The sequence below is a fragment of the Rattus rattus genome, chromosome 9, assembly GCF_011064425.1.
Source record: "Rattus rattus isolate New Zealand chromosome 9, Rrattus_CSIRO_v1, whole genome shotgun sequence".
Classification (NCBI taxonomy): domain Eukaryota; kingdom Metazoa; phylum Chordata; class Mammalia; order Rodentia; family Muridae; genus Rattus; species Rattus rattus.
Window position 1 is genome coordinate 48,603,684 of NC_046162.1, and position 26,803 is coordinate 48,630,486.

Consider the following 26,803-nt stretch of genomic DNA (forward strand, 5'->3'; position numbering starts at 1 on the left):
AAGCAAAAGAAATGGTTAATTTTGACCTCTTGGGATCGCGTCTGGAGAGTGGCTAGTATTTTGCCAGCTTCAGAAGCTGGAGGGAGAACAAGTCTAGCAGAGGTACCCATTCCATTCCCAGTTTGCTCAGTAGCTGGTGATTGGAAGACACTCTGCAACATCACTCAAGGAAAAAAAAAAAAAAGAAAAAAGAAAAAGGGATGGTTAATTTTGATAGGTGTTTTAATAAACGAGGCTGGTGCGATTGTAAAAGAGGCTTTAATATTGGGGGGAGGGATTTCCTGTATTGGAGAAAAGAGGGAAAAAAAACGCACCTCTGACATAATAAGGGAAATAGTTGGGATGAAACATTTAGTTTAAGTTCCACGTTTTTCTGGGTTCGGTCCCCAGCTCCGAAAAAAAAGAACCAAAAAAAAAAAAAGTTCCACGTTTTTGTGAGTTTTGGACTGACCTTGAATCCCTGATCTTCTTGTCTCCACCTCCCAAGTGCTGATTGTGGAGCTACACTGTCATCTCTGGTTCTCATTCTTAGATTCTTTCACTGTATCGCTAAGCTGTCCTTGAACTAATCCTTCTAGGTGGCTGAAACTACCACCACACTGGCTCCAAACATTTCTTTTCTTTTAAAGATTTATTATATATAAGTACACTGTAGCTGTCTTCAGACACACCACATCAGATCTTACTACAGATGGGATTTGAACTCAGGACCTCTGGAAGGAGTCAGTGCTCTTAACCATTGAACCATCTCTCCTTTTTTTTTTTTTTTTGTTAAGATTTATTTATGCTTATGAATGCTCTATTTGCATGAGCTCCCGAACGCCAGAAGAGGGCATTAGTTCCCATTACCGTGTGGTTACTGTGGTTACTGTGGTTACTGGGAATTGAACTCAGGGCCTCGGAAAGAGCAGCCAGTACTCTTAACCACTGAGTCATCTCTCCAGCAATATTTCTTTTATAAAGAACTTATGAGCCTATCCTGGTCATACAGCCTATAATCTCCTCAGAGAGAAAGAAGGTTCAGGAGTTTCAGGTCACCCTTGGCCAAACAGCAAATTCAAGATCCAAAAAGGTGTCTTTAGGACACTGCACCTGTCTCAAAATAACAGAAACCAAAACAACAAGACAAAGCAAAAACTCATAAAAAACTCATATTGAAGGCAATGCTAATCATTGACTAGGTAGGATAAATTAAGTGGTTCTGGAATTTTATGTGTTGTTTTTGTTTTTTCCTTCCTCATGAAGCTCCTGAGTCTTTCCTCCCTTTAGTTAGTTTGAAGGTCAGGATCAACAGGCCTGCTTGAAGAATATCTTAAAAGAAAGTAATAAAAAAAACAAAACAAAACAAGGGGCTGGGGATTTAGCTCAGTGGTAGAGCGCTTGCCTTGCAAAACGCAAAGGCCCTGGGTTGTCCCCAGTTCGAAAAAAAAAAAAAGAAAAAAAAAAACAAAACAAAACAAAAAAAAACCAAAAAAAAAAAAACCCAAAAAGGGGCTGGAGAGATGGCTCAGCGGTTAAGAGCACTGGCTGGTCTTCCAGAGGTCCTGAGTTCAATTCCCAGCAACCACATGGTGGATCACAACCATCTGTAACGGGATCTGGTGCCCTCTTCTACATTTATACTTAATAAATAAATTTAAAAACAAAAAACAAAAAACAAAAAACAAAATCTTATTGTGACATGGCCACTAGGGTAGGGGCTTTTGCCCCTACTTCTTTTTCATCACCACAGTGCACGAAATAAAAAAGTGTTTGCATCAAAAGTGAAGTTGAATGAAGGGATACTTTGTTGTTTTTTTAACCCAGGCTGCTTTAAACTCATGAAGATGCTCCTGCCTCCTGACTGCTGTGGTTATGGCCACCACCACACTTTTTTTCTCTCTCTCTTTCTTTTTATGTGTTTGAGTGTTTTACTTGCATGGATATATGTGTACCACATGTGCAGTTACCCGAAAGAGGGAACTGGGTCCCTGGAACTGGAATGTCAGACAACCCCCTAGCTTTACTCCCCCCCCCTTCTTTTTCATTCTTTATATTTTGCCTGTTTTCCCCTGTCAATCTTCTTGTCTTAGAACAAGGTGAGGATTTTTGTTTTCTTCCGTGAATATACCCAGATCCTAAAACAGTGCCTGGCACATAGATGAATTCTATTTACTCCACCAGTACTGAGCTATTGACTGCCTGGCTGATTGAATTAGGGAAAGCAAAAGCTTTCATTAATTGAGCCACATATGCCCACTAAGTTCTTTAGCAGTAAAGACAGTTCTAGACATTAGAATAAAAAAAAATGGAAAAAAGACTCTTGAATTGGAGCCTTTTTTATTTTTTCCTTACTTTGTAGTTCTGGCTAGTCCGAAACTCACTATGAAGAGCAAGTTAGCTCAAACTCAAACCCACAGAGATCCCACCCTGATTCTGCACCCGGATTGCTAGAGTTAAAGGCATATGCGCCACTCCATCCAGCCTGTGGCTACTTTTAAAATGTACATCTTTGCTTGGTAAGATTAGGGAGACTGAAATTTTTACAAGTTATGAGCCAAGTGACTATGTGCTCCAGCGGTCTCCCATCCTTTCCCAACCCCGCCCCGCCCCACTCCACCCACCCCACGTGAAACACTAGGATCCGGATGCGCTGCCACTATAGAAGGGAAACAGTCCAGATCTGGTGACGCACATCTGTAATTCCCGCTAGGTGATAGAAGTGGAAAGGTCGCTTCAAATTTAAGGCCAGTGTGCTCCTTGCGGCCAGTTCTAGGCGAAAGATCCGTGGTGGGGTAGCCAGCTGGTGGGTGCTAGGGGAGGAGCCAGTGCTGCTCCCTGACGTCACAGGCTCTCTCCCGTGAGCATTTGCGCCGGGAGTTCGCGCGTTCTTCAGGGTAGGGGTTTGGCTCATCATGGCTGCTTGCCGAGCACAACCACCTACCTCCGTGAGTGCTGTTTGTGTGATTCTCGTGGGTTTTTTGTTTTGTTTTTCCTCCTTGTCCTGCATCTCTTTTCTTCCTGTACTCCTTCCACCCGTTGTCTGTGGTCTCGGCCTGGGGAGTGGCGGCTTTTCCGGCCCTTTGTTCCAGGGCCGACCCAGCCTGGAATACGTCTCCGCCCACTGTCGAAGGTTTACGCTCTGTTGGAGATTAGCTCTGCTGGTTGTTGTGGCTACTGGGGCCCTCTGATTTAGCTGGATTGGAAAAGGAGAAACGCCCCAGTCCTTGGGTGCATATCCCGGTTAGCTAGGCGGGAAAGCATCAGAAAACGGTACTAGGCAGCAGAGCCATGTTGATAAGCAAGAGTTAGAGCAAACATCGTTTGAAAAACTAAATTCCATTGGGTGGAGGTGGAGGGATCAGAAGGAATAGTGAACTGTCTCGACTTGCAACACTTTCTTGGTACTTGTTAGTGGTCTTTTTATGACAGCGTCACGTTAACATCACATAAGTCACAGCACTACTATGCCTGTCTTGCACTTGTTGGCCCTTTTTGGACAGAGGAGTGATTTGATGCGATTTGGGTTTTACTTTACTGAAGTGTACTGTGGACAGTTGAACTGAAAGACTGTGGTTGAAACAGAACCTATGGTACTTCATCCACAGCAGCAGAATTGAGGTACCAGAGATAAAGAAAAAGGGCCAGGCACAGTGATTTACAACTTTAATCCCAGCACTCAGAGTAGAGGCAGGCAGATCTCTTGTGAGTTTGACACCAGTCTTCATAGTGAGTTCCACGATAGCCAGGGCTGAGTAGAGAAACCCCATCTCGAAGAACAAACAAACCAAAAAAGAGTAAGACATTAGAATATAAAGGGGTGGATATTGTAAAAGACAAGGAGCTAGTTACGGAGTAGTCAAGGATTCAAGCTAACTGTTTGCTCAGTGAACATAGCTTTAGTGTTGGAGTGGTGGTAAGGGGACATATGTGCTGTTTGGCCTGTGTTGGGCAGAGTGATAGGACCAGATCTCAGGAGAGAAAACTCAGCTAAAGTAGAGATCCTTGGACAAGTCATCTTTGAAAGGCTGTTCAAGGTAGGCAGTTCATCCAGGCGTGGTGGTCTAAGCCTTTAATCCCAGCAGGCCTAGCAAGTTATAGGGGAGCAGGACTCCGTAGTGAGACCCTGTTTTAGAAACAACAGCAGCAACAAAGGTAGGCAATTCAAGTATTTGAGGGTAAAGTGTATAGTGTTAAGTTACATTATAAAAAATGAATCTTGGGGCTTATTCAAAATACAGACCTTTTTCATTTGATTCAATAAATGCCCTTAGTCTACCTTTTTCCTTTGAACAAACAACAGGAAAAGACAGTCTTCCCTATGTAACTGAGGCTGCCCTCAAAATGCACTGCACAGCCCACAATGGCCTCGAATTTGATATTCTTGCTTATGCATCTATTGCTGGGATAAAGACACAGACACACACACACACACACAACCAATCCCAACCCAGCCACAGGAGATTAAATTCAGAACCTCATGCATGCTGGTTAAATGCTCTGCCACTAAACCACATGTCCTAGTATTTATTATGTGTGTGTCTATGATGTTTATCATGTCCTAGTATTTATTATGTGTGTGTCTATGATGTTTATCATGTCCTAGTATTACGTGTGTGTCTATGATGTTATGTGTAGGGTATGTGCTACAGCTAACATGTTGAGTTCACAGGACAATTTTGTGGAGTCATTTCTCTTTTTCATCTTTATGTGGGTTTCAGAGAGAAAACTTGGGTAATCACGTTTTTGCTGTGTCTGTACCTGCTAAGCCATCTTACTGGCTCGTTTATTATTTATTTATTTATTTATTGTTGTTCTTAAATGAGCTTCTTCAAAAGGTCTGTTCCAGCCTTTCAGTTGGCTCTTCGTGAGTTAGGACTGCTTCCTCATTACCATCAGAGTCCTGTCCTTGGAGATCCAAGTCCTCTGTCAGGACCTATGTTGTCATTGCTTCTGAACCAGGAACCTCCTGAGCTCAGCTCTGGGGTTTCTCTAAGAAACTTCCTCCTGGTCTTTTTTGGGGGGTTGGGGGGATTATCAGGAGACGAGCAGGGTCTTTCCACAAGCCCTCGCTTCCTGCAACTCACTATGCAGACCAGGCCAGCCTTGAACTCACAGCAGTCTGCCTGCTTCTACCTCCTGAGTAATGGGGTTAAAAATGAGTGATATCTGCCTGCTCCCATCCCCCTCTTAAACCAAACCAAATTTGATTTCACTTTGAGAAACAAAGGTTGTCAAGTAATGGACAGAGCATCAGAGGACTAGTAACCAAAACCAAACTAACCTGAAAGAAAACAGTATGCTTCTAGGCTTTGACTATATTGGTGAAGTATGTCTGGATCGTTCCACTGTCCAAAACTCTTGAATACGAGTGCAAAGAGAATGTCCTAGGTTTATGTCAGTAGGACTGTCCACAAGAATGCTAAAATAATTTAGAACACTGAGAGTAGTTTTTCAAGGTGGTAAGGATGTGCTGAATATGGGATATTGGCCAGAGATGGAGCTGTGATGGTTAGAATTAGCTGAAAAGGCAGAACAAGGATCAGATCTAGTGGGATTATATCTTGGGTATATTTAGTTTATAGGGACTCAAGTGCATATACTGGATTAAAAAAGTGGAATGATTTAATACAGTCATGATGGTATGTCCATTCCTATGTCCTACTGGCACTTAGGAGGTAGAGGCAGGGGCATCTGTGAGGAAGGACAGATACAATAGGCCAACCAGGGTTGTGTAGGAAGACCTTGTCTCAAAAACAGGTGAGCTGCAGTTGGTGAGATGGCTCATGGTTAAGAGCACTGGCTCTTCTTTCAGAGGACCCAGCTTCTATTCCAGCACCCACGTGGTTCACAGCCATCCTTAACTCCAGTCTTAGGAGTTGGGATGGGCACCAGCATTTACACAGGCAAAACATCCATAAATAATCCTTGACCCTTCGCTGTGTTCTTTCTTGTGTTCTATTAGACACTCATGAGTAATGTGACTTTTTTTTAGAGGCTTAAATTTTTTTCGTGCAATATATTTTGATCTTAATCTTTCCTCTTCATCAACTCCTAGATCCTACTCACCCAACCTCATATTCTCTCTCCCAGAAATAAAGACCCAAATCCAAACCAAAAATCAAAGCTGAAGAGCTTAAAGTAAAAATAATAATAAAAAACCTGAAAAACCAAATTCCATTTCACTTTGAGAAACAAAGGTTGTCAAGTAATGGACAGAGCATCAGAGGACTAGTAACCAAAACCAAACTAACCTGAAAGAAAACAATTCAGAGACTGGGGCCTGCCTTAGAGTCTGTGTGATATATCTTCACTCTACTGGAGAAAACTGAGTTTCCTTCTCCCAACACACATCTCTCTCTTTTTCTTTTTCTTTTTTTTTTTTTTTTTAAGATTTATTCATTTATTATATATAAGTACACTGTAGCTGTCTCCAGATACACCAGAAGAGGGCATCGGATCTCTTTACAGATGGTTGTGAGCCACCATGTGGTTGCTGGGAATTGAACTCGGGACCTCTGGAAGAGCAGTCGGTGTTTTTTTTTTCTTTTTTTTTTTTTTTTTGGAGCTGGGGACCCAACAGGGCCTTGCGCTTCCTAGGCAAGCTCTACCACTGAGCTAAATCCCCAACCCCAGCAGTCGGTGCTCTTAAACGCTGAGCCATCTCCATCCCCCAACACACATCTTAAGCATGAGACTTGGTGCCCACCTCCCCTTCTCGCTGGAGCTTTGTCTGGCTTGAAATAGTGTAGGTCTTGTACATGCTGTCACAGTCTCGGAAATCTTATGTGCACCTGCCTTTAAAAAAAAAAAAGATTTATTTTATCTATGTGCTTTGTCCACATATGTGTGCCATGTGTGCCTGGAGCTTGTAAAGGTCAAAATGAGCGTAGGGTATTCTGGAACTGGAGTTATAGATGTTTGTGATCTGCCATGTATGTGGTGCTAGAACTTGAACCTGGGTCCTCTGTAAAAACCCTTCACCACGGGGTTGGGGATTTAGCTCAGTGATAGAGCGCTTGCCTAGCAAGCGCAGGGCCCTGGGTTCGGTCCCCAGCTCCGAAAAAAAAAGAAAAAAAAAGAAAAAAACCCTTCACCACTGCCATCTCTATTCCTAGTACTGTGGTTTTGGTTGTCCCCCACCACCTTTGTTGTTGTTACTTTCTGTGTCTCTTGCTGGCACCACACTCAAGATCCTCCAATCCAGTCTCACTGTTGAATCACATACTATGCCCTACTTTTTTTTTTTTTTAAGATTTACTTTTTTATTTTTTTAAGATTTATTCATTTATTATATATAAGTACACTGTAGCTGTCTTCAGACACACCAGAAGAGGGCATCGGATCTCTTTACAGATGGTTGTAAGCCACCATGTGTTTGCTGGGAATTGAACTCAGGACCTCTGGAAGAGTAGTCGGGTGCTCTTAACCGCTGAGCCATCTCTCCAGCCCCAAGATTTACTTTTTGATGTGTGAGTACGCTGTAGCTGTCTTCAGACACACCAGAAGAGAGCATGAGATCCTATTACAGATGGTTGTGACCACCATGTGGTTTCAGGGAATTGAACTCAGAACCTCTGAAAGTCAGTGCTCTTACTTCTTGAGCCATGGCTCTGCTCCACATCTGACACACACACACACACCCCAAATAAAAATAAAAAAACAAAACAAATTTTTAAAGGAATTTTTTTTTTCCAAGACAAGAGTTTCTAGGGGTTGGGGATTTAGCTCAGTGGTAGAGCGCTTGCCTAGGAAGCGCAAGGCCCTGGGTTCGGTCCCCAGCTCCAAAAAAAAAAAAAAAAAAAAGAGTTTCTCTGGCTGACCTGGAACTTGTTCTATAGCCAGGCTGTCCTAGAACTCAGAGATCTGCCTACCTCTGCCTCCCAAGTGCTGGGATTAAAGGCGTGGATTTTTTTTTTTTTTCTTTTCTTTTTTTAGGAGCTGGGGACCGAACCCAGGGCCTCGCGCTTGCTAGGCAAGCGCTCTACCACTGAGCTAAATCCCCAACCCAAGGTGTGGATTTTTTAAAGCAATTCTTCCATCTTTACTTTTCCGCTTCCAGACTTAGAACCAGAATCAATATAAGATGAGCTAACCCTAACCATGGGGCCAGTGCTGTGTAATGGATTAGCCAGGTGCGCCAGAGACTGTGGAAGCTCCCAGGGTCAGAATGGCAGTTGACTTGCTATGGCCAGAGAAAGGCTGACAGAGGAATCTCTCTGTATCTTTCTTTTTCTTTCTTTTTTATAACGTGTTATGGATGTTTTGCCTGCATGTATATCTGCACCCTGTGCATACAGTGTCCACAGAGGCCAGAAGGGGGTGTCAGATCACCTGGGTCTCGAGTTACAAACAGTTGTGAGACACCATGTGGGTGCTGGGAATTGGAATTTGGTCCTCTAGAAAATTTAACTGCTGAGCCATCACTCCAGCCCTCAGGAGTCCAAATTTTAAGTGGACATTTTAAGGATCAGTACAGGTTTGTTGGAGGGGACAATATTAGGCTAAATGGCTCCTGTTTAACTATGGCTAGACTTGCTGTGGCAAGCCCTCCTCTCCATGGAGTCTGCCTTCAGCCTCCGACTGACTTTTAAAACTTTTCTGGGTTCGAGACATTCATCCTTCGATTGTCTGGATTGATTGATTGATTGTGTCTACTTTATCCTCTGAAAGTCTTTTGGTGGGCAGGATACTGTGAAGATGTTTCACTAGTTTCGTTTTCCTCAGGAGGAAGCCTGGCTTGAGGCTGCCCAGGCCTTCGTCCAAGAGACCCTTTGTCCAGCGGACGAGGAGCCTAATGAACAGGTGACTCGCTCAGTAATTGACTGTGTGAAGGAGACATGGCTGTCCCAGGGGGAGAACCAGGACTTAACCCTGCCCCTCAGCTACAGGTACGGCAAGGTGGGGCTTGGTGGGTGTGGGGAAGGTTGGAGGAGTGAGTGGAGAAGGTGGACCCCCATACCCTCTTCTGCAGAATTTCCTAGTCTCCATTCAGCTTTGTTCACAAAGTCCTTCTGTCGTGGCTTGAGTCGTGTTTATAGAGAGGAGGGGAGAGGAGGAAGGTGACTTAGCTGATATAACGTGTACAGGCAGTGCTCTGTATGCCCTGTTCTTGCTGCCTGCCTTAAAACTTAGTGCTTTGCTGTATTTCTTTGTTCTTTTTGTAAGATGTGATGGAAGGGCGTTAGCGAGATCTCCTGATAACTGTTTTGTTGATCCTCCTTTATCACTTCAGAGGTAGTCACCAGCCTGAAGGAAATGCTGGTCCCTCAGTCTCAGTTCTCAGTGATATCTTACCGTCTATTCATATAACTGCATTTTAAAAAGTTATGGAATTAAATTTATTTATATGGGTATAAGTATATATTTATATATATTTATATATATTTATATATATTTATATAGAGATGTTGGAGGCCAAATGAGGGCATCGGATTCCTTCAGGTTGTAGTTACAGACAGTGTGAGCCACTTTGTGGGTGCTGAGAATTCAGCCTTGATCTTCTGGAAGAGCAAATAGTGCTCTTTTGTTTGTTTGCTTTGTTTTTTTTTTTTTTTTTTTTTTTTTTTTTTTTTTTGGAGCTGGGGACCCGAACCCAGGGCCTTGCGTTTGCTAGGCAAGCGCTCTACCACTGAGCTAAATCCCCAACCCCCTGTTTTGTTTTTTGAGACAGGGTTTGGGTTTCTCTGGGTAGCTCTGGCTGCCCTAGAACGCCCTCTGTAGACCAGGCTAACCACCTGAACTCAGCTCTACCTCTCTGCCTCCCAAGCTGAGGTTAAAAGTGCGCACCATTGCCTCTTAATTAGCTGCGGAGCCATTGCTCCAGCCTGTGTGTGGAGGTTTGTTTTTTTGTTTGTTTGTTTGTTTGTTTCCTTTATCTACATTTATTTTATGCTGAATTTATTCCCGTGCCATGAGTTTTTGTTTCTTCAGTTTCTTCTGGGATATCTTTTTCTTCTGAACAACCAACCTCCTCTTCTGGCTTTGGAACAATCTGGGAAGATCTTCTCAGTGAAGATCATCTCAGTGTGGCAGGAGAGCTCATGGATGGGTTAATCCGGCCGTGAGCTCTGTAGGTTCGTCTGCGCATCTTAGGTGCCTGTTCACCTGGATGTATTCAATGACTGGAGAATCTACATCTAAACCACTTTTATTCATATACACTGTAGCTGTCAGAACAGGACATAGGATCCTGTTATAGATGACTGTGAGCCACCGTGTGGGTGCTGGGATTTGAACTCAGGACCTCTGGAAGAGCAGCCAGTGCTCTTAACCTCTGAGCCACCTCTCCAGCCCCTTGTGGAGTCTTTAGTGTTCTCTGTGAACACTTATTTCCTCAGACTGCTCCTGAAGTCTCCTTCATGTCTCTTGGTCTTTTGTTGTCGAGATATTCATCAAAGGCTTTGTGTTTCCCTTAGAGACATTGCCTGGCCTTTAGACCCAGACCCTATCCTTAATTTCCTAGGCAGGCATCTCCTAGTCCAGCTCTTCTTCAGCCCCTCCTTAGGTGCTTGGTGCTGTGTCTAGGTTGAGTCTTTCTCACCATAACTGATGTGCAGAACTGCTTTCTTCACTTTGCAGCTTTGTCTCAGTACAGAATCTGAAGACGCATCAGCATCTCCCATGCTGCAGCCACCTGTCCTGGAGTGACAATGCTTACCAGGCTTGGACCCGAGGAGCTGGGCCAGGGGGCAGTGTCCTGCCCCGGGAGCAGCTGTTACTTTTAGGGACACTGGTAGACCTATTAGGAGATTTGGAACAAGAGTCTAGGAGTGGAGGCCTGTATGTGAGAGATAACACTGGAACCTTGGACTGTGAGGTGAGTAGAATGGGGACCATCTGCCTACGGTGTGAACAGGAGCTGTAAAAGTTAGGTGCTCAGGTCCTGGCTAACCTGTGGCTTTGATCTCTTCTAGCTTATAGATCTAGACCTTTCTTGGTTGGGCCATCTCTTCCTGTTCCCCAGTTGGAGTTACCTCCCTCCCGCCAAGAGGAATTCCTTGGGGGCAGGGCACTTGGAGCTGTGGGGTACACCTGTGCCAGTATTTCCTTTGACTGTCAGTCCTGGCCCCCTCACGCCTATCCCTGTCCTCTACCCAGAAAAGGCGTCCTACCTGCTCAGATACAGGTAATTTTCCACTCTTAGGAAAGAAAGGAACACTGGGAAATTTGGAGGATGATGGTAGTTTCCATGGAGGAAGACATTTTGGTAGTAATATATATGATAGATGGAACAAGGGAACAGTAGAGTTTGAAATATCAAGAAAGTCGTGAGGAAAGCTTGGAGCTGGTTGTGGCTTACTCTATAATCCCAGCATTCAGGACACTGAAGCAGGAAGGCTGTGGAGCCTATGTAGTGAGTTCCAGGGGAAGCATTCATACACATAAAATAAGATTTCTTTTCAAGATATGGTTCCTCTGTGTAGTACTGGCTGTCCTAGAACTCACTCTGTACAACAGACTGGGCTTGAACTCAAATTCATCCACCTCTGCCTCCCAAGTGCTAGGATTAAAGACATACACCACAATGCCTGGCTTGATAATTTTTTTTTTCTTTTCTTTTCTTTTTTTTCGGAGCTGGGGACCGAACCCAGGGCCTAGCAAGCGCTCTACCACTGAGCTAAATCCTCAACCCTTCCGATAATTTTTTTTTCATTTTTTTTTTTTTAAAGATTTATTCATTTATTATATACAAGTACACTGTAGCTGTCTTCAGACACACCAGAAGAGGGCATTGGATCCTATTACAGATGGTTGTGAGCCACCATGTGGTTGCTGGGAATTGAACTCAGGACCTCTGGAAGAGCAGTCAGTGCTCTTAACCGCTGAGCCATCTCTCCAGCCCCCGATAATTTTTTTTTTTAAAGAAACCAAATTGCTTTCGTATACGTGTGTGTACCTACATGCATATGGATAACCTTAAGTGTCATTCCTCGGACAATAGGAGAAATAGGCCCTCTTTGACCTCACTAGTCACATAGCCCCATCTGTCTCATCTCCCACCACAGGGATTATGCTACCACACTGGCTGTTTAAAAAGTTGGTTCTAGCAGTAGAGCTTATATTTAGAAGTCAGACAAGCACTCTCTCCCAGTCCCCAAGAGGATTCTTTGTGTGTGTGTTTATGAAAATCCCATCTTAGCACACAGACACACAGAGGTCAAAGAACAATCGAGGGACGGTTCTCTCCTTCTGTGGTTCCCAGGATCAAATCCAGTCCTCATCCTTGGCAGAAAACATCTTTCCCACCAAAGCTGCCTTTGCCTGCCAAGGACGTATACCCTGTGTGAGGTCAAGATGGGTTGGACAGTTTTTAGATAATAGCTTAGAATTATTGATAATTTACACTGCTACAAGATTGTTCTTTACAGTGGAAGGGAAGACTTGTAGGAAAGGAAAGAAATCAAAATGTCTTTTTTTCTTCTTTCCTTAGAAAGAAATGCAAAATAAAGGAGCTAAATCTTGCTGGAAAACTGGTCCATCTGAGTGCCCTGATGGTAACTCAGAACAAAAGGTACTTCATCATGACACTTGGTGAATTAGCCCAAGCTGGCAGCCAGGTGTCCGTCATTGTCCAGGTGAGGACCAGGGTAAAGTGGGGCATATGGGAGTAGAGGGGTACAACCAAGAGAACACAGGGAGAGGTAAGCCGGACACAGGAGGACAGATTTCAAGTTTCTTATGTGTGTATCTGGATTAATACATAAAATATGGAAGTAAAAACTGGAGGAAGGAAACAGTCTAAAGGCAGGCAGAGAGGATGATGGGAGAAAAGACAAAGCTAAGGAGATGGCTTAGGAAAGCCCTTTCCCTATGCACATGAGAGCCTGGCCTTGATCCTTATGGAAAAGCCGGGCACAGGAGCATGGCTTGTAACCTCAGTGACAGTGCAATGGAAGACACAGAGCCCTGGAAATGATATCTACAGTTGATTTTGACATCACGTGAATGGGCATAGGGCATCTGCCCACATGTGCACCTGCACACACACGCTAGAAAGATGGATGCTGGGGTGGTGGCTCATGCTTTTAATCCTTACACTTGGGAGGCAGAGAGGCAGGCCAAGGACAACTTAATGTATGTACATAGCAAGTTCCAGGCCAGCCAAGGCTATGTAGTAAGGCCTTGTCTCAGGGAGAGGGAGGGAGAGACGAGAGGAGGGGTGGTAGCTTTGCTCTTCCAGAGGACCCAGGTTTGGTTCCCAGAAGCCACATGACACCTCACAAGTATTTATACTTGCAGTTCCAAAGGATCCAACTTGAGCACTGCATGCAAGTGGTACATAGATGTCCATGCATGCAAAACATCCATCTACACAGAGTTTAAATAAATACATTTAGAAAAAGAAAGACAAGTTCTGGGAGGTAGTAGCACACCATTAATGCTAGCACTCAGGAGGCAGAGGCAGGTAGAGCCAGCCTGATCTACAAAATGAGCTTCAGGACAGCCAAGGCTACTTGGAAAACCAAAAACAGCAAACCAAAACAACACCCCCATCCCCAAAAAACCCCTGAAATCCACAAAAAGGAAAGAAAGGAAATGTGTATTGTTTTGATGCATGATCACGTGTCTCTGTATTATTGCTTGAGTTTTTGTCTTCCCATGATCTGAAACATGGTAAAGAGGAGTGAATAACCTGTGATGTAACATCTGCCTCAATACTGGAGTCATGTCCTCAGCTCATATGAATGAAATAAACGGTTGGCTTGTATGCTCTGGGGTGAGAGAGAACATGTTGAACATGATTTTCTTGATGGGATATTTATTATTTGGAAGGAAACTTCAGGGATGGTTTGTATCTTTATGAAAGGTTTATGAAATATGTAGCATTCCCTGTTAATGCGGAGAGATCCTTAAAGTTCAGTAGCTTATAACACTAAGAGTTCAACACTAGTCGTGGCTCCATAGTGAGTCTAAAGCCAGCCTGGGCAATAGACCTTGTGTGAAACAGAGCCAAACAAAACAATAACAAAAGCCAACCGAACAAACAGAAGACAAAGAATAAGGAAAGTCATGAGGTCTTTGGAGTCAAATTGTAGTGGGAAGGGCCTTTAGCAGACAGGCAGCATTATGGGTAGTGGCTGGGGTCTCTTGTATAATGTTACCTCCCTCTGCCTAAGCCAGATTCCTGCTCAGATGGTGTGGCACCGAGTCCTCCGGCCTGGTAGGGCCTATGTGCTGACAAAATTGCGAATAACCAAGACCCGGGGTCACCGTTCCTGTATTTGGACAACCATTCCATCTTCAACTCTGATGCCACTGAGACCAGGTTATGTGCAAGAGCTGGAGCTGGACGTAGCGTTTGCAGACACTGGCCATAAACCGCCGCCCGAGCCCACCAGCTCCAGAGACAGCAGAGGCCAAGAGGGGCTTGTCCGTGGTTCCAAAGTCTTGCATTATTTGGTGAGTGAGAGGTACTGATCTAGAGGTCGTGACACTTGCACTGTGAGCCTCTGAAGGAGGAGGAAATAGTGGCCAACCGGACCTCTGTCCCCTGTGCAGGGAACAGTCACTGACGTGTTGAACGAGTCTGCCAGCCTCTACATTCTTGATGGGCAGCTGATTCTCTGCCTTGCATACCAGAAGATCCATGGCCTCAGGCGGGTTATTCGACCAGGGGTCTGTCTGGAGGTATGTCAGATATCAGACGTGGAGATGAGAAGACCCTCAGTTTATGGGAGATGGGTGACCTCGGAGAAAATGAGTTTTGATGGAAAATGAGATAGGCAACATTGGGGGACATGAATTTCTCTTGGAACCTGGGGTGGAGAAACAGTAGCCATCTCTGCAGGGGTTAAGCTGGGGGTCTCACCTCTACCCTTGTTGTTTTTAGATTATTTTGTTTTGTCTTGTTCAAGAGATGGTTTTTCTAAAGTTTAGTTGTTATGAGCCAGTCGTAGTGGGTAGTAGGAACTGAACTTGAGTCCTATGCTTGAGTAGTACTTTTCTTTTAACTGCTGAGCCATCTCTCCAGCCCTTAGGTAGTTTTTTGTCTTATTTGTTTTGAGACAGGGTCTCACTGTGAAGCCTTGGCTGATCTGAAATTTGCTATATAAACTAAGCTGGCCTAAACCTCCAACCCCCTGCCTCTGATCTGGAGTACTGCAGTCACAAGCATTGCCTTTTTACATCTTAGTAGCTCAAGCTGGCCTCAAGCCTCTGAGTAGCCAAAGATGGCTTTTTATCTCCGAGTCCTCCTGCCTCTGTCTCCCAAGTGCTGGGATTCACAGGCATGTGTGGCTATAAAATTTTAGAAATAGTTCTCTTTTACCCCACACTAGGTCTGGCACCATAGTGCTCCAAGATATCTGGTAGATGTCTTCATCTCAGTCAGCAAAGCCTCTCACCCGCTTAGCTCTCTCCCATATCACACTGCTGATGGCTTCTCTCTGAGCCTGGCAACAATCTGGCTACCCATCTAGTTCCCAAGGGAGGTTGCCACCATGCCAGAAATATACATCTCAATTCTGTGACGGCCCAGTGTCTCCACCACCACAAATTCTCTTAAACTTAAATCACCACATGAAAGAACACACAACACAATAACCTCTATCTAATTAATAGTATATAATTTTCTCGTCTAGACACACACACACAAATCTGTACACATCCATCCCATAAGAATATTCATAACAATATTCATAACAACCTGTAAATGTGCAGAGAGGAATCTTTTTTTTTTTTTCGGAGCTGGGGACCGAACCCAGGGCCTTGCGCTTGCTAGGCAAGCGCTCTACCACTGAGCTAAATCCCCAACCCCGCAGAGAGGAATCTTAACATCAGCCTCCATGTTCTATCCGATGCTTCCTCCGCCTCCTCCCATCTCCTCTTCTCTCTAAAACTTTTCTCCCGCCTATCCTTCTCATCTCCAATGACAGGCCTTGTTCTATCTTGTACCTGTATGACATCCTACAGGTGTGTACTACACACTCTGTTTACCTCTGCTTTTCTGTTTTCCCTGCAGCTCCGTGATGTTCATCTCCTCCAGGGCCTGGGTGGAGGAACAACAAAACCTGTGCTGGCCCTTTGTCTCCATGGCACTGTTCGCCTGCAAGGCTTTTCTTGTCTTAAGCCTCAGAACTTGCCGTCCTACAAAGTTCATGGTGCCTCCTTGTATGAGCAGTTGGTGTGGAAATGTCAGTTAGGACTTCCCTTATACTTATGGGCTACCAAGGCCCTGGAGGAGCTGGTCTACAAGTGAGGAGGATGGAGATTGAGGGTCTGGGGTGGAGATGGGTGGGAGGATGTTAATTTCTCTGTAGAGGAAGCAAGATCCTGGAAGAGACAGATCTTGGGGAAATGATTGTATTTCTCCCCCTGGCCAAGGCTCTGTCCCCATGTGTTGAGATGTCAACAGTTCCTGAAGCACTCCTCTCCTGGGAAGCCCAGCTTGGGACTGCAGCTCCTGGCTCCCTCCTGGGATGTTCTTATTCCACCTGGCAGCCCCATTCGGCATGCACACAGTGAGATCCTGGAAGAACCACATAACTGTCCCCTTCAGAAGGTATGAGGATGTGGGGACGCTTGGCATCAGAGCTAATGCCTGAGGACCCCAGGTAACAAGCGTAGTGATCATTTCTCTCTCCTCACAGTATACTCCGCTGCAGACCCCCTACACGTTCCCTACTATACTTGCCCTGGCAGAGGAAGGGCAGCACAGGGCTTGGGCTACCTTTGACCCAAGGGCCCTGCTGCCTTTCCCAGAAGCCTTTCACCTGACAAGCTGTCAACTGAATCGTCGCCTAGCCTGGTCCTGGCTCTGTCTGCCATCCAGTATGTTCCAGCCAGCCCCGGTAAGGGAATTCTAGAAGGTTCAGGGAACTACCTGTTGCCAGTTTCATCACAATACTTATTCAGATCACATGTTTTTGTTGTTTTTTTGTTTTTGTCATTTGACTGTGCTGGCTTTGTGTGCATCTGTGCGTGCATGCGTGGGTGTTTGAGACAGGGTCTGTGTAACCCTGGCTGTCCTGGAATTTACTCTGTAGACCAGGCTGGCCATGAACTCACAAGAGATCTGCCTGCCTCTGCTTCCCAAGTGCTGGGATTATTGCTTTCTAATTAGACTGCTGTATTTGTTTTTGCCCCTCATCAATTTGTTCTTTTTATAGCAACTAGAAAGAATGAAAGAAATTGTAGCTTGGGTCAGCCGTGGTGGTACATGTCTTAATCCTAATACTTAGGGGGAGAAATGAATGGATCTCTTTGAGTTGGCCAACCTGGACTACGTAGACCCTGTCTAAAACAGCGAGGACAGCAACAACAACTAAAACCATGCTGGGCATGGTGCTTAGCCTGTTTCAGGCTACACAGGTTATCTAGTTTCAGGCTAGCTAGGGATACACAGCGAGACCCTGCCTCAGAAACAAACAAAATAAAACAAAACAAAAGGGGGGTTGGGAGACCTGGAGAGATGACTCAGTAGTTAGGAGCACTGGCTACTCTTTCAGAGGGTCCTGAGTTCAGTTCCCAGATACCACATGGTGGCTTACAACTCTCTATAAAGGGATCGATGCCCTCTTCTGGAATACAGGTGTACATACAGACAGAGCAACTCATCCATTAAGAAAAAAAAGTCAGTGACAGTGGTGGCCTGAGCTTGATCCCCAGAATCTGCATGGTGAGAAAAGAGAGCTGACTCCCTCAAGAAGTTGTCCTTTGACCTCCACAAAAGTGAAATGACACTCCCAATACATGTAATAAAACAAGCCCCCAAAACTGTAGCTTAGAATATAGAATTCTGTTGGGTTTTGCTTTGTTTTTGTTATCGCTTTGGTGTTTTGCTTTGTTTAAACCTGAGGCAGTCTTGTTGTATAGCCCAGGCTGGCCTCAAACTCCCAGAGGTTCTCCTACCTCGGCTTTCTGATCACTGGGACTACGAGTATGGATGTACCACCATGTTCAGGAGAGCAATTTAGGGCTGGAGAGATGGCTCAGCGCTTAAGAGCACCCGACTGCTCTTCCAGAGGTCCTGAGTTCAATTCCCAGCAACCACATGGTGGCTCACAACCATCTGTAAAGAGATCTGATGCCCTCTTCTGGCGTGTCTGAAAACAGCTACAGTGTACTTATATATATTAAATGAATAAATCTTTTTAAAAAAAAAGAGAGCAATTTAGTTCGTACTCTTAGCTGTGTAAGTGCTTGCCTTTGTTGCTGATAATGTTTAAAACAGCACACGACACATGGTAGATGCTCAGTGGACCGACTTTCTTTCTTTCTTTTCTTTCCTTTCTTTTTTTCTTTCTTTTTTTCGGAGCTGGGGACCGAACCCAGGGCCTTGCGGTTGCTAGGCAAGTGCTCTACCACTGAGCCAAATCCCCAGCCCTCTTTCTTTTCTTTTTCTTTCTTTCTTTCTTCTTTTTTTTTTTTTTTTTTTTTTTTGGAGCTGGGGACTGAACCCAGGGCCTTGCACTTGCTAGGCAAGCGCTCTACCACTGAGCTAAATCCCCAACCCCGACCTTTTTTATTTTTAGAGAGACAGGATCTCTCTGTGAACCATGGCTAGCCTGGAACTCATAATACAGACCAAGACAGCCTCAAACTTAGAACAGTCCTGCCTCTGTCTCCAAGTTCTGGGCTCACACCCAGTCCCTGCTGTTTGTTTAATAAATATTAATAGCTTGTCTTTTATTTCCTTCAGGTTTTACTTGGGGTCCTGGTGGCTTCGTCTCATAAAGGTTGTCTGCAGCTTCGGGACGTAAGAGGTTCACTGCCCTGTATACCCTTGCCTGAGAGTTCACAGCCCCTCATTGACCCAAAGCTCATAGGTGCGGAGTTGAGAGATGGAAAGATGATGGTGGCGGGAGGAGAGCTTAGTGCAGGGAGCTGGGAGAGAGGGAGTGTCTGCTGGGCTTTCTTAAGGACGTCGATCAGCTACAGCTCCCAACATCATCCCTCCTACACTCCATGGCTCCTAAACACTTACCTTCCTGCTTCCTACATTCACAATCTGGAAGAACATTGGTCTTATTGGACTTACTGAGATTCGTAAAAAGGAGCCTGGGATGGTGGGCTAGCCTTTAATCCCAGCAGAGGCTGTTGGATCTCTGTGAGTTCACCATCGACCTGATTTACATAGTAAGTTCCTGGACAGCCAGAACTATATAATAGACCCTGTCTCAAAAAAACAAACAAAAACAAACAGGCAAAAAAGCAAACAAACAAAACAACAAGGGAAATCCTAGAGAGGAAAAATGTGTTACATTCAGAAAAAAGCACGTTACACTTTTGGGGGGAAGAACAAGGCCTGAGAGCTAGGGCAGGCTTGCACATGCAAATGGAGTATTTTCTGCTTGGAGTGGTTGCCTTGGGGCTGAGGTGATGAGGTGTGTAGGTCCACCTCAGAAGACGGCAGTGGCCTGGGATGACACAGGTCTGCCCAGTGGTCTGCTTCACTTCTTTTCCCACAGTCCTTTCCTTCTAAGATAGAAAACTCTCTTCATCTAGGCTGCCTGGTGCGGGTAGAGAAATTCCAGCTGGTTGTAGAGAGAGAAGTCAGGAGCAGCTTCCCTTCCTGGGAGGAGCTGGGCATGGCAAGCCTCATCCAGAAGAAGCAGGCCAGGTCAGCTCTCCGGAACAGTACTTATCCTCCTGGCTCTGAGGGGAAGGAAGAACCTGGTGTGTGTGGATTTGGGATCCGAATCACCCAATTCCTATATCACTAAAGATCTGCCTCTTCCAACAGAGCCTATGTCCAGTTCTGCCTGGCTGATGCCCTGGTCCTGCCTGTGCCCAGACCCACTGTTGGTTTAGAACCATCTGAGACAGCCGCCTCCTGCCCAGAGGGACCCCAGGTGGGACAGAGCCGGCTGTTCTTACTGTTCTACAAGGAGGCCCTCATGAAACGTAACTTTTGTTTCCTTTCGGGAGATAGTTCACGACCTGCAGAGCCCACCCTGAGTTTCCGTGTGTCAGGAACTTGGCTTTGTGGCACACAGAAGAGGGAGGGTTCTGGATGGAGCCCACCTGAGTCTCTGGCCGCAGAGAACAAGGACCAAAAGGTAACTGGGACTCCGGGTTCCTGGGCCTGACCTCCTGTGCCCTGTGCTCACACTGCAGTTCAGTGCTGTGCTGCCCTTCCTCATAGGTCTTCTTCATCTTCCTTGGCTCTTCAGTTCAGTGGTTTCCGTTCTTGTACCCAAACCAAGTCTACCGGCTCGTGGCTCCTGACTCAGTGAGTGCTTTCCTCTTGCACATCAGAAAGCTAGTTGGATTGAAGTCTGTAGCAGGCATGCTAGTCCTGGGTCCTCTAGGTCTCCTGGAAGAGGCAGAATTTAGGGGGACTGAGTCATCTGTTGGGATCCCTTTCTTCACTGCGCTCTGGGAAGAAGTCAGCATTGGAGAACTTAGGGAACTTCCTTGTGGCCTAGGCACATGCAGAGGCAATTGTCTTCATGTTTCTCAGCAGACACCAGGGTTGTTTGAGACAAAACATTCATCTGGCACACCTCACCGTCCTCTGGAATTGACTGACTATGTGTCTTGCCTCACTATCCAAGAGGACTGGACCCTGGAACTTGGGAGCTCTCAGGACATACCTAATGTACTAGAGGTCCCTAAAATACTGTCTGAGTCCTCACTGGCTCACCTGCTCAGTGACAAGTAAGTGTCATCCATTATCTCTGCTCTGTGCTGGCAGGGCTAACTGAGCACTGTGTTCTCTGCTTTACACAGTTCTTTAGTGTGATGTCAGTGTGAGGGGGGTTCTCTTCAGTCTTTCTTGTCACTGTGGAATAGTCACAAACTGTCTCCTCCTCTCCTCCTCCCCTCCACACTTTTGTTGTTGAGACAGGATCTAGTCTTTCAGCTGGTCTGGAAGTTGCTATGTATCTGAAGATGACCTTTGATTCCTGCTCTACCGCCTAAATGCTGTTGAGCATCTGTCGCTCAACCCACAGTTAAAGAAAGGCTTTAGCAATAAAAGAAAACAGATAGAAAATACAAGGAAGAAGATGGCAGTGCCAAGAAGGACCTGAGTTCAGTGGGGTGCAGTCAGTGGATGAATGCAGAAACATGGTATTTCATAGATGGTTTTGTAGCTGAGTACAAAGGAAAAGCTGTTTTCGTGTGAAGAAAAATTTTACTGGATTATGTGTAATTCTTATGAGATTGGTTTTTATTACTGAAACTGAATATAAGCTGGGCATGGTGGTATCCATGTTTAATCCAAGCACATGGAAGGCAGAGTCAGGCAGATCTCTGAGTTTGAGGCCAGCCTAGTCAACATACGGAGTACAGGCCGTCCAGGGCCAAATGGTGTGTCACCGTCACAGAAGAGGAAGGGAAGTGACTGCAGAGGGCTGGAAACATGGCTCTGTAAGTAAGAACTGGCTGTCGTTTCAGAGGACCACAGCCAGCTCACAACTGTCTAACTCCATCTCCAGCTGATCTGACGCCCTCCTCTGGCTTCTGGGGGTTTTGGAGCACAGACAGATGCAGGGAGCACACCCGTGCACAGACAGAGGCAGGGAGCACACCCGTGCACATAAATAAAAGCTGAAGACAAAGCAATTGGGTGGAGGTGGCACCTGTAATCCTAGCACACCCAGCCTAGGAGAGAACTGCCGTTAGTTTTAAGACAGATCTTGTCTAAAAACTAAACAAGAGAAGGAGGATTGTGTTTAATTTTTATGAGACTGATATTTTATGTGTATGAGTGTATTCCCTGCATCTGTCTGTGCACCAAGGTCCTCAGAAGCCAGAAGAGAGTGCCAGATCCTCTGGAGCTGGAGTTATAGACAGTTGTCTCAAAGGATTAAAAAAAAAAAGGAGAAATGAAGAGGAGTTGTAGTCAAAATGACTGTTTCCAGAAACCTGCTTCTTCAGGAAGCATAGACTAAAGGGTGGTCTAGCTGGGGATGGCTCCTTCTCTGTCTTGTGAGCTGATCTCTCAGTTATGTGATTCCTCATGGATCTCTCTCTTTTTCAGCTCCCCCAATTTCTTGGTGTCTTTCTCTGCTGAGATTTTGTCTCGGATACTGTGTGAACCACCTCTAGCCCTTCGCAGGATAAAACCTGGTAAATGCTTTCCTCTGGGGAAGAAGGTATGATTGACAGATGGGACCTTGTAGTCCTGGCTGATCACTGGCCACCCTTCCCTCTATCCATAGGGAATGCTGGGGCTATTAAAGCAGGTGTGAAGCTAACAGTAGCTCTAGAAATGGAGGACTGTGACTATCCCCCTCACCTGGACATATATATCGAAGATCCACACTTGCCTCCCCCAATAGGACTCCTTCCAGGAGCCCGAGTCCACTTTAGCCAGCTGGAGAAAAAGATTTCCAGGTGAAGACCTACATCATATGGCCACACCTTCTTTGCTTACTGATGTCGTCTTGGATACTCACCCCCACCTAACTGTGCCACAGGACATGTTTTCTTTGCTTTTACTATTTTTTTGTTTTGTTTTAGGACAGGGTCTCACTCTGTAGTCCTAGCTATTTTGCAACCTCCCATATAGCTCAGGCTAGCCTCAAACTTACAGCCCCCCTCCTGCCTCCGCCTCTGTGTCCAGATGCTGGGAGTACTATGCTTAGCTTTGCTGTGACTTTGGTTGTTAGTCTGCTGTCTGTTGTCTGCCGTCTTCTCTGCTTTAATAGAGCTGGATGTGCCCCGGGGTAGAAGAGTTAGCCCAGCCTGCGAGGCGTGACCTCCTCCTCCTTCCTCTTCCTGACTGCTCTGTCTTCATCCCGACTCCTTCTCTCTGCAGATCCAACGTTGTTTACTGTTGCTTCCGGTCAACCACTTCTGTGCAGGTCCTGAGCTTCCCCCCAGAGACCAAAGCCAGGTCAGTGTTGAGGCTCTGATGTCTACATTTCCCAACTTCGCACTGACATTTTACTCACGTGCCTGGCCTAGAATGTTTGCCACAGATGCAGTCTTCTCTGATCACAAAAGAATGCTTTTTTGAGTCAGAAGGATTTCATATGCTCCAAATAGAAAAAAATACCCATTACCCAGAAAAACTTGAGATCCTAAGCTCTTTAAGGCTTTTCTCTTTGCACGGATGTTGTTCCTGATGAATATCTTGATATTCAAGCCCGAGAAATTCTTGGTGGCTCCTGGAGATCAGGAACCAGAGTGTGGCAAGGGCTGTGTGCTTCCAGGCGTGCGTAGAACTCACGGCTGTCCCTATCCCCATCCCTGTGCTTGTTAGGGCCAGTTAGATTTACCTTACTTTCTTTTTTTCTGATTTATTTATTTTATTTATATGAGTACACTTGACTTAGGGTTTTGAGATTGTTTTACTATTTTGTCCACCTAGCCTTCATTTTTAATTTAGGGCAGCCTAAAGCCTACTCTGGGATCTAGGTGTGTCTCCCACGCCCAGCTTCTGTGTCTGCTACTCATTGCTCTCTCTCCTCAGTGCTCCCTTGCCCCACATCTGCCTGGCTGAACTTCTCCAAGGTGACCGGCCTCCCTTCCAGGCCACTGCCTCTTGCCATATTGTGTATGTCCTGAGCCTTCAGATCCTGTGGGTGTGTGCCCATTGCACCAGCATCTGTCCCCAGGTATTGGGAGAGGACAGGCTAAGCTGGGTGTCAAGTGCCAGAGTGGCGCCATTGGAGGAAGGGGGGCTTTTCCAACTGTGTCTTGTTTATCCCAGGGGAAGTGTAGTCGTCAGGATCCCAGTTGTCCATCTCAGAGGGCTATAAGCCAGGCCAGCATCAGGTAGGCAACCTGTTACACTGGCTACTCCCTAGTTATACGGCTTCTGATGTCTGAGTAGCATGATTTTTGTTTCATGAAAGTTGCTTACTACTTGAATGTGGGGTATGTGGTATATCTGTAATCCAAGCATCAGGTAGAGGGTGGTGCTGAGTCAGGAGAACTGCTGTGAGTTTGAGGAACTCCATATTGATATCAGGCCAGATGGGCTACATAGCAAGACCCCATCTCGCACTCCTACCTCCCTTTTTTAAATGAAGATAAAGTGGAAGTGCTGTGGTCAGGGTCTGTTAGGTCTGGGGACGGATGGTCCATGTGGGTTTGCTTGGGCAATTTTGCTTCCCTTCCCTTAGGCTCCTGGTAGAAGATGGCACCGCAGAAGCCACAGTGACCTGTAGGAATCATCATGTGGCGACAACACTAGGACTGAGTCCTAGTGAGTGGTCCAATGTCCTAGATCGTGCAAGGGGGCCAGGGAGAGTGGCCTTGCAGTTTAAAGGGCCAGGAGCCCAAACAGAGGTAAGAAGTTCTCTGACAGATGTTCACGTTCTTGGGGGTTTGGCGCGGGATTAGAAACTTGGGTTCCAATTAATCCTGAGTTTTCCTTTCTAGTCTGCAAGCAAAACCGGTGAACCCTTGACCCTGCTCCTCCAGACACTTTGTACCAGCCCCTTTGTCCTCCGACCCATTAAGCTTTCCTTTGCGCTTGAAAGGAGACCTTGTGATATTACCCCAATAGGTATGGACAAGGTGATAGGTCCTACAAAGGCATGTGGGTGGGGGCTGGACAGGGGCTTTCTAGACTGGGGAGGAAAATGGTAGATAGGAACTAAAAAACAGAACACACAGGATGTTTGCTCTTGCTGTCGCAGAACCACCCCGGCTGCAGCAGTTCCAGTGTGGAGAGCTCCCTCTGCTGACCAGAGTGAATCCCAGGCTCCGATTGGTCTGCCTTTCTCTGCAGGAGCCAGAGCTCCCCAGCCCTCCACAAGCTTCTGCTGCTGCTTCTTAATGACACTGCCTAAGGTGGCCTCCCAGCGCTTCCAGAACCGCAGATGCTGGAGTCAGGAACTCCTGCCCCGCTGTGATTTCTAGTTATTCTGGTGTCAGCATGCCTTGGAAACACTGAAAACAGTTTGCGGCATGATAATGGTGTTTTCTCCAGTTGGCTTAGAACACCTACACTCAGAGGTGGCCTGCCCTGACCTTGGGTTCTGCCTTGTGGGAGAAAGCAGAACAAAGAACTTGCCCCTTATGACTGTGTTGTTATGATAGCCCTTTGGGCCACAATAAACCTCTCTGAGGACTCTTTGACCTGTGTTCATCTCTGAGGTACCATACCTAGACTCACTTCCTAGGCTGACCTGCCATTCTCCAAGGTTTACGTTGCTAGTTTACTACCAAGGTGGGTGGCAGAAGGTGGTTTACAGAACTGCTGGTCCAACAGAGGAATGATAGAAATGAAAGCCAGACCTCACCAGGAGTCTCAATTAGGGAGTGGGGACAGGGTCTCAAGAACATGGCTAAAAAGTGGTCTCAGCAACATTTGGCAGGAGTGGGGTTCATGTCAAATGTTTGGAAACATAGGACAGACTTAGGGGCAGTGAAGAGCCAAGCCATAGTGGGTGAAGGCAAAGGACCAGGAGGCTGGAATACCACTTGCTTTTCTTTATTGTAAATTTGGAGCTCCTTCGAAACAGACTTGGGAGTATCTTTTCAGTAGCATTACCGTGGATGGCCGGTTAGCTCAGTTGGTTAGAGCGTGGTGCTAATAACGCCAAGGTCGCGGGTTCGATCCCCGTACGGGCCAAGTCCTCAAAATATTTTTTTAAAGAAATACATTTTCCTAAAGGATTAGTTCCGGAGACTTCTAATGGCAGAACACATCATTTGCAATCTCTTAAAACCTGAACTGTTAGCATTGTGTAAGTGGGAAGAAATACATTCCAGAATCAAGAACGTAGGGAATAGTCTGGGTCGCCACTGCTGCGTCTTCCTTTCCCACGTGATCTTTACTGGAGACCAAACACTTGGGGAGGATTTGGAAGGAGGGTTTGAGGATGTGTGGTGCAATGCCAAAGCATCTGTTTATGTCCAGCTCTGGCTTTCGCGCTACCTTCCTATTTAACACATCCAGAAGTAAAAACATTACGGGTGTACAAAGAGTGTAAAGAGTAACAAAAGCTTTGGATAAAAGCAACTTCAGAGGTTCTGTAGTCGTGGCCGAGTGGTTAAGGCGATGGACTAGAAATCCATTGGGGTCTCCCCGCGCAGGTTCGAATCCTGCCGACTACGTCTGGTTACTTTTTTTTTTTTCTTCAGTTTTTGAAGGTTTCGACTAAATCGTGATTGTTTCTGTCCTAGTAGAAGCTGTGCAGCACCCAAAAAAATCCCCTCAGAATATAGAATCTAGGGTTAATCGTGCATCTCCCTTAAATGTTGAATATTTTAACATGAAAGGTAACATCATAGACAGACGAAATAAACCAAGTGTATTTTAGACTACGCCGATAAGTTGCGTTCCGAGTCGTATATTCTTGTAGTACATTCTAGCAAGAGACTTTCTTGGCATTGGCGCCGTGGCTTAGTTGGTTAAAGCGCCTGTCTAGTAAACAGGAGATCCTGGGTTCGAATCCCAGCGGTGCCTTTGTATAACCTCTTTCCTTCGCAGTCTCTAACGTTTTTAAGTAGACTTAATTAACCTTTACAAATTTTATATAAAAGCAAGCACAGAGGATTCCAGAAGTTCCTCCTACCTTACCTGTTCCTGCACAATTCCCCGAGTCTCACAGCCCACCTACCCTGTGACCTCATTCTCACCATCCTTCCCAATTTTCTATCAAGTCTCCATTTGTTATTTCTTTTACTTTGAGGACTCATCGTTTTACACTTTGAATATGGTATGTAAGTCTGTTACAATTTGGTGCGGATTCCAGATGCAGCTCTGTAGCAGGCAGGCCTGTCATGTGAAGTTACTACTCACACCCATCTATCCCCACATGGAGCAAGTGAGGATAGGAATCAGACTTAACAGGCCTGCCGCCATTGAAGGGCTAAGACCCTGTGGGTGGGAAGTAAAGAGAGGTCCTGTGCGATGGGAACCACACATGAACTGGTGGGGAGTCTTCCTGGCACACTAAGGCTGGGTAGACAT

General features: G+C 45.8%; 1 protein-coding gene and 4 non-coding genes across 5 annotated transcripts; all 5 read left to right on the forward strand.

Moving 5' to 3' along the window:
* Nucleotides 1–23: 23 nt before the first annotated feature.
* On the forward strand, nucleotides 24–163 carry LOC116910683. Its single transcript, XR_004389214.1, has one exon. It is a non-coding gene; the product is annotated as a small nucleolar RNA SNORA7 (small nucleolar RNA).
* Nucleotides 164–2,667: 2,504 nt separating this feature from the next.
* On the forward strand, nucleotides 2,668–24,963 carry Ctc1 (CST telomere replication complex component 1). The gene is made up of 23 exons (XM_032912721.1): nucleotides 2,668–2,927; nucleotides 8,707–8,870; nucleotides 10,561–10,798; nucleotides 10,896–11,107; nucleotides 12,413–12,557; nucleotides 14,104–14,382; nucleotides 14,482–14,610; nucleotides 15,944–16,176; nucleotides 16,306–16,483; nucleotides 16,572–16,772; nucleotides 18,623–18,749; nucleotides 19,429–19,543; nucleotides 19,667–19,982; nucleotides 20,069–20,155; nucleotides 20,387–20,583; nucleotides 21,911–21,999; nucleotides 22,092–22,266; nucleotides 22,691–22,768; nucleotides 23,348–23,492; nucleotides 23,588–23,652; nucleotides 24,003–24,168; nucleotides 24,262–24,388; nucleotides 24,522–24,963. The coding sequence occupies exons 1-23, from the start codon at nucleotides 2,895–2,897 to the stop codon at nucleotides 24,659–24,661; spliced, it is 3,639 nt and encodes a 1,212-aa protein (XP_032768612.1). The 5' UTR covers nucleotides 2,668–2,894; the 3' UTR covers nucleotides 24,662–24,963.
* A 422-nt stretch (nucleotides 24,964–25,385) lies between these two features.
* Nucleotides 25,386–25,459, forward strand: Trnai-aau. Its single transcript has one exon. It is a non-coding gene; the product is annotated as a tRNA-Ile (tRNA).
* A 403-nt stretch (nucleotides 25,460–25,862) lies between these two features.
* On the forward strand, nucleotides 25,863–25,944 carry Trnas-aga. Its single transcript has one exon. It is a non-coding gene; the product is annotated as a tRNA-Ser (tRNA).
* Nucleotides 25,945–26,222: 278 nt separating this feature from the next.
* Trnat-agu lies at nucleotides 26,223–26,296 on the forward strand. Its single transcript has one exon. It is a non-coding gene; the product is annotated as a tRNA-Thr (tRNA).
* Nucleotides 26,297–26,803: the final 507 nt, after the last annotated feature.